Below are 15,254 nucleotides of genomic sequence, written 5' to 3'. Positions count from 1 at the left end.
AACCAAAAAATAAAAAACATAATTTCTTGAAGAATCATAGAAAGGTTTGTTGTGGAAAGGGATTCAGTTCAAAGTCTCCTTTTCTATGCACGGGCATTAATGTTACTGAGTTGTCTAAGAGCCTCATGTCTGCCACTGCAGAACTGGCACTGAGACCCACGGCTCGCTTCTTGCCTTCCTAGGGTGCGCGAGTCTTCACAGGCCAGCACTGGGGAGCGCGGGCACAGCCGGCAGGGCGCCTGCTGGGCAGCGGCCGGCCAGGGGCCCAGGGGCGGAGGACCAGAGGCGTGCTGCAGGGGGCAGGGGTGTGCTGCAGGGGTGTGGCAGGTGGCAGTGCACCGAGCGGGTGTGGTCTGGAAACCGAAAGATGGAGCTCCAGGAGACTGGAACGAGGAACAGAACGTCAAAGAGGGGTCGAAAGGAAGGAATTCAGTCACGGAGAAGAAAGAGGTCATCGGAGGAGAGAAACGGGGCGGTCGGAGGTGCTCGAGCGAGCACGTTCTGTCGAGCGTGGGGGCCTTGTGGGGGCAGCACTCACCCGGCAGTCTCTAGGCCTGCTGAGCAGTGACTCCTGCGCTGCTAGAGGGGCTTGCGGGCACGGAGACCGAGAGGCAGTGCTCTTGCCCTCGAGGGTTCACACAGGGAGATGCCAGAGGTGCTGGAGGAGCTTTGACCCAGCAGGCTGCTCTGGGAGGGATGTCTTGGTTTGCCTAGAGAATTGGGAAGACTTCAGGGAGCAGTGATCCTGCCCATGAGCTGAGACTTGCAGGCGAGCATCCAGGCTTGAGCAAAGGCCAAGACACTGCCTGAACTAGGGAGTGGCCGATGCTCAGCTCCGAGTGGAGAATGGAGACAGGGCACTGGCCAGGACCAGACCCCGAAGCCTGCGTCCTCTGCCACGTAGCCTGGGTTTTATGCTGTCGACACTGGGGTGTCGGCACAGGGTGGCTGACGAGACTTTTGCATCTGCTGTTCTGTTTAAGTGCGTTTAGAGGTAAGTGCATGCATCAGAGTGTCAGCATGTGCCCTGGGGAAGGGGGACAGAGCAGAGCGCTTGCAGAGCGCTCTGTGGGGACACTACCACCCAAATCGGTCACGCCCTGGCTCTCAGAGCCACTAAAAGGGCCTTGATGTGCTTGCTTCATGCATGCAGAGTTCCCCCCACCCCCCGTCTGTCTCATGAGGTATCTTATCAAGTTCAGAAACTACATAAAGCTCAGTGTTATAAATGTATTTTCATATTTGGAGATTAAAGGTATGCTCCCTAGGTTATGCTTTTTGTAAAAATCTGGTTATCAGTTAAATAGATTATTTTAAAAACAGTGTGCAGTATGGGCAGACCTCTTGCATCCAGATCATCGTCCTCCCTTCCTGTGAACTAACCAACTGGGAAAGGGACTGTCGGAGCAGAGGTAGCACCATCTCTAGAATTAAAAACAGTTGATGCAAAAACCCAGTGAGAAGTTACTCTTCTGTTCCCCCTTGTCCACCGAGGTCAGAGGGGAGACAGCTTGAGGAGAGGTGTAAGAAGGCAAGTAGAGAGATGTTGCACCTACAGTTAGACAGCAGTTCTTCCTTCCAATTTTTTTACTTCTAGTCTCTTTGTACATGATTAAAAGAGTGCCTTTTCTGAGTGCATCTCTGAGTATGTCTCCTCAAGTCCCTCCAGCCACCAGCTACACTGCATGGTCTCCGAGGGGACTAATGTGCCCAGGGATTGCAGGATGCAGTGGGCCTGACCCATCCTGTTAATTCCCAGACACAGCCAGGATTTAAAGGGAGGGGTGCAGATTTAAAGGGATGGCTCCTGTTTATGAGACTCTGGTGGCTGGGGGACGAATGGGAGTTGCAGAGACCAAGTTAAAGTGTGTGGCCTTTAATAAATGCTGCTGAAGGAAGGAGGGAGGTGGCTTGGAGGGGAAGAGGCGAGAATAGTTCTCTTAGTGCTGGCGGCGGGGCTGTGGAGGAGAGGCTGCAGGACTATGGGGGAGAGTCTGTCTTTAGTGTCCGGCTGCCTGGGCTGGCGGCATCATCTACACCTCAGGTTTTCTTTCTGTGGAGTGGGTCTAGTAATGATAGTTACCTCACCGTTGCATCTGGAAGACTGAATGAGAAGTGATTGTCCACGCGAAACACATAACCCAGGGTTGAACTCCGTAAACGTTAGGTGTCGTGTTGCTATCTTAGAGCTTCGTGCATTTGACTGTTGAGCACTCTAGAACACATCAGTGTTGCATGCATAGACATTTGGGAAGCAAAGACATACAGCAGTCGGCTCTTAATTATTCACGTGTTATTAGACAATTTTATGATTCCACATTATTTTTCCCATTTTGAAATGGCATGTACTGAAGCAGAATCAAAACTGCCTAAGAGTCCCTCCAGCCATATTCAATATTCTGTGATAAACCTAAGGAGAGGAATTTGAAAAAGAATACGTATATGTATAACTGCGTCACTTTGGTATACAGCAGAAATTAACACAACATTGTAAATCAAATATATTTCAGTAAAATTTAAAAAGAATGTCATCTAGACCTTATTAGGAATGTTTAGAGAGCTTCAAAGTCCGAGTAATCATGGAATGTCGTTCACAATGTTTACCTTTTCCAGTCACAGGGAAGTTTCAGGGGTTGTTATTAGCATTGTCTGTTTCAGTCTAACGTGTTAGGCGTCTTTGTGCTTGCAGCACTGGGCCGTCCCGTTATATACGACCACTTGTATCTACTGCTCAGATTCTGAACAGTGTTTGGTAGCATCTCCAGTGCTTTCCACAGGTGGTGTTGCCATAGGCTGTACCACAGTGAGGAACTCCACTGCTCTGATGCAGGGGGTGGGCTGCTGACATTTTGACATGGGTCCCTTTAAAGCGCTTTGTTCATTGGTTACATTTGACACGTCTACTTCCAAGGCGACCTTGAGGAGAGCTTTAGAAAGCACCGTAATTGGTAGATTCAGCACAATAATTTGAGTAATGACAAACTTGTAATATGATTAAGTGAAATTTCCTTTTTTTCCCTTTGGCCTCCCTCCTGGTGCTGTTTTACTGCGTCAAAGTCTGGCGGAGCCCCTGAATGGCACATGGCCCCACCAAACTCCCATTGATTCCCCTGGGCAGTCGATTGTAAAGCAGCCCCTTGCATATCGTGCCGAGATGCGGAAATTGGCCACTGGCCATGGCGGATGCGGAGCTCGAATTGAGAATCAAATTAAGCAGAATTCTCTACTTAGCTTTTAATTAAACCACTATGTTAATTCAAACAGGACATTTTAGGCCTGGGGGATTGACCATGTCCTTTTAAGGGCCTTAAATCGCCTTTCTTCTCTCTCCTGGCCTTGGCCTTTGTTTCTGTTTTATTGGGCCCATCTCCTAGCTATTTCCCTTCTGTATAATTCTCAAGGGTAGGAGAATATAAGTGGTTTTGATAAAGCAGGTTTTTTTGTTTTGTTTTTGTAAGAAGGTCACTTTTAACTTGGAATTCTGTTAGTAGTTAGCTGAGGTTATTTCGCGGTCACCTGTCTGTCTTGTAGTGAGCCTTACGTGTGCTCACATGTGTTTAGATTATTCCACGGTCACCTGTCTATGCTGCAGTGAGCCTTACCTGTGCTCACGTGTACTCGAGCCTGTCCTCTGCTTGCATCTTGTGTCTCAGCTCTGATGAAGAGGTGGTGTCTGGGGTTCTGTCTTTGTTTTGTGGTGGAGATGTTTTCCCACAGCTTTTGTCTTGTCCACTCAGTCATGTACCAGAGTGTGAGGGTCTTGGGCCTGACCTCGCGCCTGTTCCTGTCATACTCAGGTCACCTGTGTAACTCTTTCTCCCCACGCTGCCTCGGAGGGACCTCTGGATTATTTCAGATGATGTCAGAAGATGTTTTTCGATTGCATAATCAACCAGTCTGCTCTCTCAGTTCAGTTCAGTTCAGTCGCTCAGTTGTGTCTGACTCTTTGTGATCTCTAGCCAGAGTTTAAATGGGAGTTAGGAATATGTTTGTTTCATATTGTATCTTAACATCTTACTTTGAATTAAAATGTCATAAAGAAAATAAAGTGTCATGAGGAAAAAAATTTAACAACTTAAAGTAAAAAAAAAAAATCTCTTCGATGACAGATTGTTTCATGAACCAAAGATGTTTCTGGGAGTAACTTTATACTGTGCCTCACATTAATGCCTATCTTTGATTTGAAGTTGTGGCATAAAATTTACCATAAGTGACAGCAACATCCTGACCAATTACCGAAGCCATCCAGACATCCCCAAATGTCCAGAACATAGCACACGGTCTGTAGGATTAAGAGGTTAACTCCTCAAACTTCAAACAAAGTGCTTGATAATAAAAGCAGAAAGGACAAAATCTGAGGTAACTTCCTTTCCTAATTAATTAGGCTGGCCAGGTGGAAGCGAAGAGCTGGGTGCAGTGCTTTGCAAGGCCTATAAAGCTGAGCACCGTGACAGCACAGTGGAGGAGCAGCAGACATCGCTTTAATATGTTTCTATCCTGGGTCACAGTTTGAAGTCGTCCTGGTTTGTGTCCCTTTTGGCAAAACTTACATAAAAGGGGCCTTGTACTGTAGTTTATGACCAGATGACTTTCCCCCCCAGTGGCTAATTTGTATCAGGCCTCCATCTTAAAAAGACACAGAAATGAGTAGGAAGCCCGTTGCATTCTTTCATTATTTTTGCTCGTTTTGCCACTGATCATCCATAAATTGCTGGGAATGAGCGATTGAGGAAGTGCTGCTTAGTGTTAGCGGCACATGCGCATATTTGGCTTGGTTTTTGTGGGTGAGAGGAAATCACATGCAAACGGGGAAGCTCCTGCTGGGGCCCTTTCAAGGAAATTTACCTTGGGTCTCGTTTTGATCTTGGTGTTTATTACAGAAAATGGAGTCATATCTCACTAGCTATTGTTATGTGTTAATTTGATTTTCCCAACACCTTCAAGAAAAGAAAATCATTCAGTAATTTATTAAAAGAATTCCTCTACCTTCCTTCAGCTGAGGGTCTGATTATTTCTGTGGAAACAATATGGATAATGCTGATTATTTTCAGAACACTGGGCTCTGGCAGTGTTGTTATGTGCAAGGCTCCTTTTGGCATCGTGACTCTGCTGTGAAAGGTGTGGTTATAACAACATAAACAGCACTTCAGACATTGGAGCTTGACATGCAGGGTCTCAGAGGAAGACGTGTAAAAGTATTATGTTGAAGAAAAGGTTGCATTTATTTTATTTAAAACTTATTTGAGCTTAAAACGATTTTGAATTAAAAATCATCTAGTTAATGGAATGGTGTCAATTTCATCACTCTTCCTGGTACACTTGCATGAAGGAGGCAACGAGGTCATGGTGTCAGTGGTGGTGTCAGTTGCCGTGAAAGAGCAGCTGTGCTTTTAGGGCACATTGCTCAGTTCCTGCGCACTGTGTAATAATGCGACACTTTCCAGTTATCGGAAGGGGAGAGATTTTGCTGTGTGGCTGGGTTTTCCCTTTCTTTGCCTGGTAGTATGGTGGCGGCACCATGAGCTGGCATTCAGAAGACCCGGACGCAACCCCTGAGTCTTCTTTGCTGACCTCAACGTCCAGGCTCGATTCTTAGTGTCTCCATCTGTACAGTGGACTGCAGTCTGGCCTCGCCCTCCGGGTGCCTCACCTAACCCGAGTGTAAAGCACTGAGGTGCAGATAGAAGTGCCATCATCATCAGAGGGTTAGAGGCACCAGCTGTGAGCAAGTCAGTGATGAGGCATCAGGAAGGTTTGTGTGGGGTTGCTTCACATGTGATAGCAAATGATATAAGAAGTTACAGTGGCGTCAACCAACACAGCTTTATTTACTTTCTGGAATAGAAGTGTTTTTATCTTGTAACAGTGTAGGTCATAAAAAAAGATATTATATTTAATAGGTAACTGAATTTTAAACTTTATTTTATATGATAATTAAATCACCAACGAGTGCCTCATAATCTGTTAATTGAGAAGTTTAGGTAAGGAGGAAATAAAAAATCACCAGGTTCAGATTTTAAACTAATTATACTTTTAATTAAACTGGCCCTAATACTTCTGATATACATAAAAGTTTTATAGGAATAATCATTATCATCAATTAGAGTCTCTTTTCTAAAACTTTTTTGGGGAAGTTGAAAACTGGCTACCCTTGGTTGTAGTGAATTTTGTTTGAAAGTAAAGTTAAATGCCAGGTTCAATGCTGACTAGAGAGCGTCTTACATAATCAGGTCTGTAGGACGAGAGCTTGCCCAGCAGCTAGTTAGGGTTGCTAGAATCTTCTGGTTTTGGGCACTTAAACTCACATTTATTTGGGCTTCCCTGGTGGCTCAGGTGATAAAGAACCTGCCTGCCGTGCAGGAGACCTGGATTCCATCCCTGGGTCAGGAAGATCCCCTGGAGGAGAGGGCATGGCAGCTCACTTCAGGATTCTTGCCTGGAGAATTCCATAGAGAGAGGAGCCTGGCTGGCTGCAGTCCATGGGGTTGCAAAGAGTCAGACACGACTGAGCAACAGTTTGCTTGTCTGTAAAGTCATTTATTTAGCCTGCCACAGTGAAATCTTGTGACCCCCATGAAACGTGCACCGTGTACAGCTGGGCCCCGATACCATCACTTTACAGCCTGTTTATTTGGCCCATTTGTACCAGAATGAAAGTTGTGTGTTCAGACACATCCAAAGCAATAGGATTGTTTGATAATTTTGACATGAAGTAATCTTTTAGGTTGTAGTATATCTACTTTTCTTTAAAACTGAAGTCACTAATAGTTACACTAGAAAATTTATTGATTTGCACACTTTCTGGTAAGGAAAAGAAATTCTCATCTGGAAAGACAAGCTCTTACTGTTATTACAGACTGATTGACTTTGAAAGCAGTTGAACTGTTTAAAAATACATAAAATGTATGTTCTTTTATTCATTAAAAATAAGATGAGTAGGCAAAAACAAAAAAATAAGCATACATCAACAGCAGAAAAAGAATTAAAATGTACTGAAATGGTCAATTTAAAGGAAACATTTCTTGCCATCTTTCTTGAAACACGAAGAAATTTTAAGTTTTTATAATATTGGATTTAAATGCTTTTTTACTTTGATATTTTACTGGGATTACTTGATATTAATGTTTCTCTTGTTAATTAACAAGTATTAAATTTTAAGCAGTCTGGCTTTAAAAAGGCTTGTGGAAGACTTAAATTAAAAAAAATCCTTTTTGAAGTATCAGAAAATCTTATCTCTTAATGATTTTTGCTTCTTTCTTAAAGGCCTAGAATTAAATGATATTTCTGATTTTTTCAGAAGAGATTTAATGAAGTACCTTATGTTGTGATAAAAACCTGCACGTTAAAATACACATTTAGTCTCCTGAACAAGATTCTTATCTCTTTCTGTTATTGCCTTAGTTCAGGCTTCATCATTGTTTACTTGGATTATTTAAGCCACTGTCTGTGTTTTCCGCTTTCAGTTTCATTCTGCCACGAAGTAGCTTCCACATTGTCTTCTAGCACTGCTTTTAAATAATACTGTGTCTGTAACTCACCTCCGTAAAATCTCCAAGGGCTAAAATCAAACAGGTACAAGGAAACTTAAGTGGTAACTGAAAAAGTGGATATCCTGTCAGGGGAGGGAGGTAGTTACAGGTGGTCCAGGACATTCAGGATGGGAGTTGAAACAAGCCCCACTGAAAGCCCTCAGCAAAAGGGCAGACTTGTTTCATACACACACACACACACACACACACACACACACACTCACACACTCTCTCTCTCTCTCTCTCTCTCTCAAAGGGAATGTCTGTCAGCCTTAGCTCTGAGCAGAAGTCCCCTGAGAGTCCACAAGCCTCTACCTCACAGGAGTTGGGGTTCGATATTACTACCTGTATTGTTGAGGGACACCAAGCCAAGAAATTAGCCTAATAGTTTTTTCAAAGTATTATGTATAATTTTCAACGTTTTATCAATTATCAGCTATCGAAAAACTAAGATCATGGCATCTGGTCCCATCAGTTCAGTTCAGTCACTCAGTCGTGTCCGACTCTTTGCAACCCCATGAATTGCAGCACGCCAGGCCTCCTTGTCCATCACCAACTCCCGGAGTTCACTCACATTCACGTCCATGGAGTCCGTGATGCCATCCAGCCATCTTGTCCTCTGTTGTCCCCTTCTCCTCCTGCCCCCAATCCCTCCTAGCATCACAGTCTTTTCCAATGAGTCAACTCTTTGCATGAGGTGGCCAGAGTACTAGAGTTTCAGCTTTAGCATCATTCCTTCCAAAGAAATCCCAGGGCTGCTCTCCTTCAGAATGGACTGGTTGGATCTCCTTGCAGTCCAAGGGACTCTCAAGAGTCTTCTCCAACACCACAGTTCAAAAGCATGGGGAAACAATGGAAACAATGACAGACTTTATTTTCTTGGGCTTCAAAATCACTGCAGATGGTGACTGCAGCCATGAAATTAAAAGATGCTTCTTTGAAGAAAAGCTGTGACAAACCTAGACAGCAGATTAAAAAGCAGAGACATCACCGAAAAAGGTCCGTCTAGTCAAGGCTATGGTTTTTATAGTCGTCATATATGGCTGTGAGAGTTGGACCATAAAGAAAGCTAAGTGCCAAAGAAGTGATGCTTTTGGACTGTGGTGTTGGAGAAGACTCTTGAGAGTCCTTTGGACTGCATGGAGATCAAACCAGTTAATCCTAAAGGAAAACAGTCCTGAATATTCATTGAAAGGACTGATGCTGAAGCTCCAATACTTTGGTCATCTGATGCAATGAACTGACTCATTGGAAAAGACCCTGATGCTGGAAAAGATTGAAGGCGGGAGGAAAAGGGGATGACAGAGGATGAGATGATTGGATGGTATCACCGACTCGATGGACATCAGTTTGAGCAAGCTCTGGGAGTTGGTGATGGATAGGGGAGCCTTGTGTGCTGCAGTCTATGTGGTTGTAGAGTCGGACATGACTGAGCAATTGAACTGAACTGATGTATCATTTTATCACCCAGCCTGATGTATAATATCAGTTTAGCATAATGTTTAATTAAATTTTAAGTGTTTATAAATATATAATTAATGTTGGTTTCTAAAACATTAGAAAGTTTATTTAATGTACTTTAAGATTCGTAAAACTTAGAAACTTCTGAGCTGGTCCTGTTAATAACGAGGGAGACTGCCTTTCAGTTAACTGTATGAGAAGCTCAGGCAGTGTGTGTATGTGCGCGCAGTCATGTCTGACTCTTTGTGACCCCATGGGCAGTAGCCCGCCAGTGTCCTCCCTCCATGCGATTCTCCAGGCAAGAGTACTGGAGTGGGTCGCCATGCCCTCCTCCAGGGCGTCTTTCTGATGCAGGGAATGGAGCCCACGTCTCCTGCCTCTCCTTCTTTGTCAGGCAGATTCTTTACTACTTGACAACAAACATACAACTAGGCCAACAAAACTTGATTTCATTTTAGCCTCGCTTTTTTCTGTTTTAAACTTACATTTTCTTAGTAATTTGGTATTGGTTTAAGTTATTAAAGTGTTATTATTCCTTCAAAGCCAAGGATGAGTAATATAGTCGATTCTATTTTAGCTATCTTTTCTGGGAGTTTTTACGAAGATCTAATATTTAAATCTATCTGTAGTTAATTTTGTGAGGTAATTAAAAAGCGTGAAGCTAAATAAATTTTTCTATAACTCAGTTATTCTAAAGAAATGCACACAGTAATATTACTATTACCTATTATTTTTAATATTAATATTTAAATCTTATGATTACACGTAGGTTTGGACTTTTTGCAGCTTGCAGTACCTGGAATCACTATTCTCTTCTCATTTTCATTCTGTCTTTTGGTAATCCCCCCCTGGACATTTCTCTGTAGACTTGACCCCATTTGCTTCTGTCATTCAGGGCTTTCTCAGTGTTGCTGCTCTGTGGGTGGCAGTGTCTTCTGGCATTGCTAGCTCATTCGGTCAGTTCCTGCTGACCACTTTTTGTGTGCTAGGTGCTGTGGCTGCTGCGGGGACAGGGCAACTGACCGGTCATTTATCGGTCACATGTTTTCCCTGTTGCCTGTGGCAAGAAGTGCTTGTTAACTGTCAGCTTGAATTGATGTCCCTGATTCCTCTGTCTCTCTACCTGTTAGCTTTACGGACCTTTCGTGTGAAACTCAGCGATTTGTAAATTTGGGGACATTCTTTGTTCATTTTTCCAGACCTTAGAGTCTCTGTGGTCTCTGCTTGGCTTGGCTCTGATTCCATCAGCAAGTATGTGGCACAGTCTTTTCTTTTGGCCTCTCCTCTTTAGCTTTGTAGCTGTTTTGGCCTCTCATGACCTTGTTGTTCAGTTGCTCAGTTGTGTCTCACTCTCTGCGACCCCATGGACTGCAGCACGCCAGGCTTCCCTGTCCATCACCAACTCCTGGAGCTTGGCTCAAACTCAAGTCCATTGAGTCAGTGATGCCATCCAACCGTCTCATCCTCTGTCGTCCCCTTCTCCTCCTGCCTTCAATCTTTCCCAGCATCAGGGTCTTTTCCAATGAGTCGGCTCTTCACATCAGGTGACCAAAGTATTGGAGCTTCAGCTTCAGCATCAGTCCTTCCAGTGAACATTCAGGGTTGATTTCCTTTAGGACCTTTAGGACCTCGTGACCTTAAAGTTGCTTAAAGAAGATCTTTTCCAATCTAGTGTTTAGAAATTCCTTCTCAGGATTCCAAGATGATTTCTGCAAATGTATGTAAACCTTTCCTAAATGTGTCTGTATTCCAGGATATTTAACGTTTCATTTTCCTGGTTCTTACTTGCTTGCATGAAGCATATTCACAAGGTTGATGATTTTGGCGATTCTCCTGTATATCTTGACTTCTGTCGGTTTTTCATTAATATTTTAATTATAATTTAAACAAGTTTAGAGAAAGCCAATTAACCCCATGTTGTATTTTATATCATTCCAAATTACCTTTCAACATTTGTGCTTGGATTATTGTGTAATCATAATTAGTGTGTACATATATTTTATGCCTTTATTTTAATAAATTATTTTGTGTACATAAATTTTCTAGTGCCAGGGAAATTGTCCAAGACTTGGGAGCGGACGGAGGCGGCCCTGGGTGTTGCCAGTGGGTGCTGGGGACTGTGCGACCCTCAGGGGTGTGCCCCTTGGCTCGAGTTCTGTTGACCTGGCTGTGTTTCATCTCCTTTGGCTTAAAGAGTGAAGCTGGAGGAAACTGAGCCCGATGCAAATTAATTTGTCTGATAGAGACTGTAAGTGATTTCTTCCCTGTACAAAAGATAGCACCCAGCATTCCATTTCATTGTCCCACAGGATGTTACCCAGTTTTGCATCTGTTAGCAGGCTGATTTTAATATTTCTGGATATCCAAGTATGTGTAGTCCTCAAATTCTTCTTAGACCTGGTTTTAACAGAAATTAAAACCATGTGCTGAAGGATGTGAAGAACAGGAAGGGCCAGGTGCTCAGAGCGGAGCTGCCGCCAGCGAGCTCCAGGAACACTTACACAGAGCCCGTGGTCCTGGGGGCTGATCGTCCCGTAAACGCTTACAGGCCCGCCAGGACACAGGGTCCTGAGAGGCCTCACCCAGTCACTCTCAGACCCAGCGTCACCAGAGGCAGGAGGTGGTAGAGGAGGAAGCAGCAGGACAAAAGGTTTGTGTGTTAAACACGAGCAGGGACTCAGAAGGTGACCAGACAACTGGGAAAAGTCAACATTGTGAGAGGTACCAAATTCAATGTACTGCTTGGAGTTAATAGACAAAAAGAAGATTTCACAGAGATTTGAAAAGATTTGATGTAGCAGTTTAGACTTGTCTTGGCAGAGGGAATTAAGATGCCTTGTTCTCGGTATTGCCAGAAATGAAAGTTATGTTAAGTCATTCTGATAAAAAAAAAAGTTGAGACAGTTTCCAGGATGTTTCTACAGACTCTAAAAAATGGATAACTGCAGTTGCATCAAATTTGTCCAGCAATCTGAAGATGGAACACGCACAGTTGTGTTCTATGGAACTAGTATGATCTTGATGCCGAAAGCAGACACGGTTAGTATGAGAAAGGAACATTATAGCCGTTCTTATTCATGAATTCTTATGAATCAGGAAATAGTAAGCTGAATCCAACTATGCACACAACAGATCATCATTCAAACAAATTATTTCAGCTGTCAAGGTTGGTTTAACACTGGAAAGTCTGTGACTGCAATTCCTGTTAGGAGAGTAAATGAGAGAAAAGACTCAAGTGAGCACCTCAGAAGAGACACAGAGCACATCCGTGAGACGGGTGGCCATGGCGGCTAGGAAGCAGACCAAGAGCTGTGGGAGCACTGCCGCCGCGTGGGCTCTGCCCTGAGCCCGCTGCGGGCACTTCTGAGTAGTCAGGCACTAGAAGCAGTCGCTTTGTAGTCAGAGCCATCTCGGGTGCTTTTATTTCCAGTGACAGACAGCGCTGTAGGAGAGTTCTTCACCAGCCACAGTGAGGCCAGGAAAGGAAGAACTGAAAGGAGCAAGCGAAACAGTCTGGATTAACAGATGACGTTGTCTTTTGAAAAATCTTGTAGAATCTAAAGATGAATTATAAATGAAATAAAATTTAGCAAGGAAGCTGGATGTAGCATTAATACAGAAAAATCAATAAAAACAAACAGAAAATCTAATTACAGAATCTTTTCTATAGCAAGACAACTAAGGTATATTGGAATAAACCCAACAAATGATTTTTTAAAACTTACTGAAATAATATATGGAAAGAAAAAATCATATTGAAAGATGTTAAAGACCTAGGTAAATGGGTAGCTTTTTTATGTTTATGAATTTCTTTATATGAGAACAATACCAGTTTTCAGGTTTTTTTAGAGTCAATACAACTCTGCTAAAAATTTTAAGGTTATCTTATAGCACGTGACAAGGAGATAGTATAATTCTATGGAAGGCAGAGAACCAAGAATAGCCAAAACAGTTTTGAAGAACACAGTGATGGATCTCACGCTATCAGATCCTTAAAAAGGAACAAAAGACTTAAATAGACACTGCTTTGAAGAAGACGTACAAGTGGCCAGTAAGCACAGGAGCAGACCCTGATACCACTAGGCGTTGCTGCTGCTGCTGCTAAGTCGCTTCAGTCGTGTCCGACTCTGTGCGGCTCCATAGACAGCAGCCCACCAGGCTCCCCCATCCCTGAGATTCTCCAGGCAAGAACACTGGAGTGGGTTGCCATTTCGTTCTCCAATGCATGAAAGGGAAAAGAGAAGGGGAAGTCGCTCAGTTGTGTCCGACTCTTCATGACCCCATAGACTGCAGCCTGCCAGGCTCCTCCTCCCATGGGATTTCCCAGGCAAGAGTACTGGAGTGGGGATGGAAATCAAAACCACAGGGAGATCCTTCTCCACACCCATTTGGCAACTGGGGGAAAAAAAAAAAACTAACAAGTATTGGTGAGGATATTGAGGAACTGAAACTCTTGTACACTGTCAGTCAGACTATAAGATGATAATAGCCACTGTGGAAAATACTATAGTGGTTGTTTAAAAAATTAAAAATATGATTATAATATGATCCGGATATTCCAGGTTTGGGTATGTACACAAAAGAATTAAAAGCAAGGACTCCACAGATAAATATATACACCATTTTCATGGAAGGGTTATTTATAATAGACAACCAAACTTGGAAACAGCCCCAGTATCCATCAGTGGATTAATAGATAAGTTGTGGTTTGTGCATACAGTAGAATATTATTAGCTTTAACAAGGAAGGAGATTCTGACCTGTTACAACACAGATAAACCTTGAGAGCATTATGCTGAGTGAAATAAAATCAGATACAACAAGACGAATACTGTTAGGATCTCACTTATATGAGCAGCCTAGTGTGGTCAGATTCATAGAAATGTAGTAGATGGAGGGTGGGCTGGGGTCAGATGGAGAGTGTTGAATGAGTGCAGAGTCTGAGCGTATAAGAAGCTCTGGAGATGGATGGTGGTGATGGTTGCATGACTCTGTGAATGTACTTAATGTCACAGAACCGTATGCTTAAAAATGGTTAAAATGGTAAATTTTATGTTACACATTGTTGTTCAGTTGCTCAGTTGTGTCCGACTCTTTGCAGCCCCATGGACTGCAGCACGCCAAGGCCTCCCTGTCCACCATCTCCCAGAGCTCACTCACACTCACGTCTGCTGAGTCGGTGATGCCGTCCAGCCACTTCATCCTCTCTGTCCCCTTCTCCTCCTGCCCTCAATCTTCCCCAGCATCAGGGTCTTTTCAAAAGAGTCAGCTCTTCGCATCAGATGGCCAAAGTGGAGTTTCAACTTCAGCATCATTCCCTCCAATGAAGATTCAGGACAGATTTCCTTAAGGATTGACTGGCTTGATCCCCTTGCAGCCCAGGGGACTCTCCAGAGTCTTCTCTAGCACCGCAGTCCAGAAGCGTCCATTCTTCGGCGCTCAGCTTTCTTTATAGTCCCGCTGTCACATCCATACGTGACCACTGGGAAAACCGTAGCTTTGAGTATGTGAACCTTTGTCGGCAGAATAATGTCTCTGCTTTTTAGTATGCTGTCTAGGTTGGTCATAGCTTTTCTTCTAAGGAGTAAGCGTCTTTTAATTTCATGGCTGTAGTCACCATCTGCAGTGATTTTGGAGCCCAAGAAAATAAAGTCTTGTCACTATTTCCATTGTTTCCCCATCTATTTGCTATGAAGTGATGGGACCAGAAGCCATGATCTTTGTTTTCTGAATGTTGAGCTTTAAGCCAGCTTTTTCACTCTTCGCTTTCACTTTCATCAAGCGGCCCCTTAGTTCCTCTTCACTTTCTGCCGTAAGGGTGGTGTCATCTGCATATCTGAGGTTATTGATATTTCTCCCGGCAGTCTTGATTGCAGCTTGTGCTTCCTCCAGCCCGGTATTTTGCATGATGTACTTTTCATATCAGTTATATGAATAAGCAGCCTTGATGTACTCCTTTTCCAATTTGGAACCAGTCCGTTGTTCCATGTCTGGTTCTGACTGTTGCTTCTTGACCTGCAGGTTTCGCAGGAGGCAGGTACAGTGGTGTGGTATTCCCATCTCTTTAATAATTTTCCACAGTCTGTTGTGATCCACGCAGTCAGAGGCTTTGGTGTGGTCTGTGAAGTGGAAGTGATGCTTCGCTAGGATTCTCTTGCTTTCCCTGTGATCCAGTGGATGTTGTGGCACTGTGATCTCCGGTTTCTCTGCTTTTCCAAAAAAAGTAAATGATGAGCATAGCAGCTCAGATGGGGGGTTACCAGGT

General features: G+C 43.6%; 1 protein-coding gene across 9 annotated transcripts in view; it reads left to right on the top strand.

Annotated features, from left to right (window-relative positions):
* LMBR1 (limb development membrane protein 1) overlaps window positions 1–15,254 on the top strand; it is a 130,614-nt gene that overhangs the window by 44,602 nt on the left and 70,758 nt on the right. Inside the window, exon 1 of one of the 9 annotated variants that reach the window (XM_069587220.1) lies at window positions 14,852–15,026. The exons of the other annotated variants lie outside the window; for them this stretch is intronic. Coding sequence (XP_069443321.1) covers window positions 14,937–15,026 — 90 coding nt within the window. The 5' untranslated portion in view covers window positions 14,852–14,936. Of the gene's footprint in view, window positions 1–14,851; window positions 15,027–15,254 lie in introns of those variants that run through there. 9 annotated transcript variants of the gene reach the window in all.

This window comes from Ovis canadensis, chromosome 4 (assembly GCF_042477335.2).
Source record: "Ovis canadensis isolate MfBH-ARS-UI-01 breed Bighorn chromosome 4, ARS-UI_OviCan_v2, whole genome shotgun sequence".
Lineage (NCBI taxonomy): Eukaryota > Metazoa > Chordata > Mammalia > Artiodactyla > Bovidae > Ovis > Ovis canadensis.
This window is presented reverse-complemented; position numbering and strand designations above follow the sequence as displayed.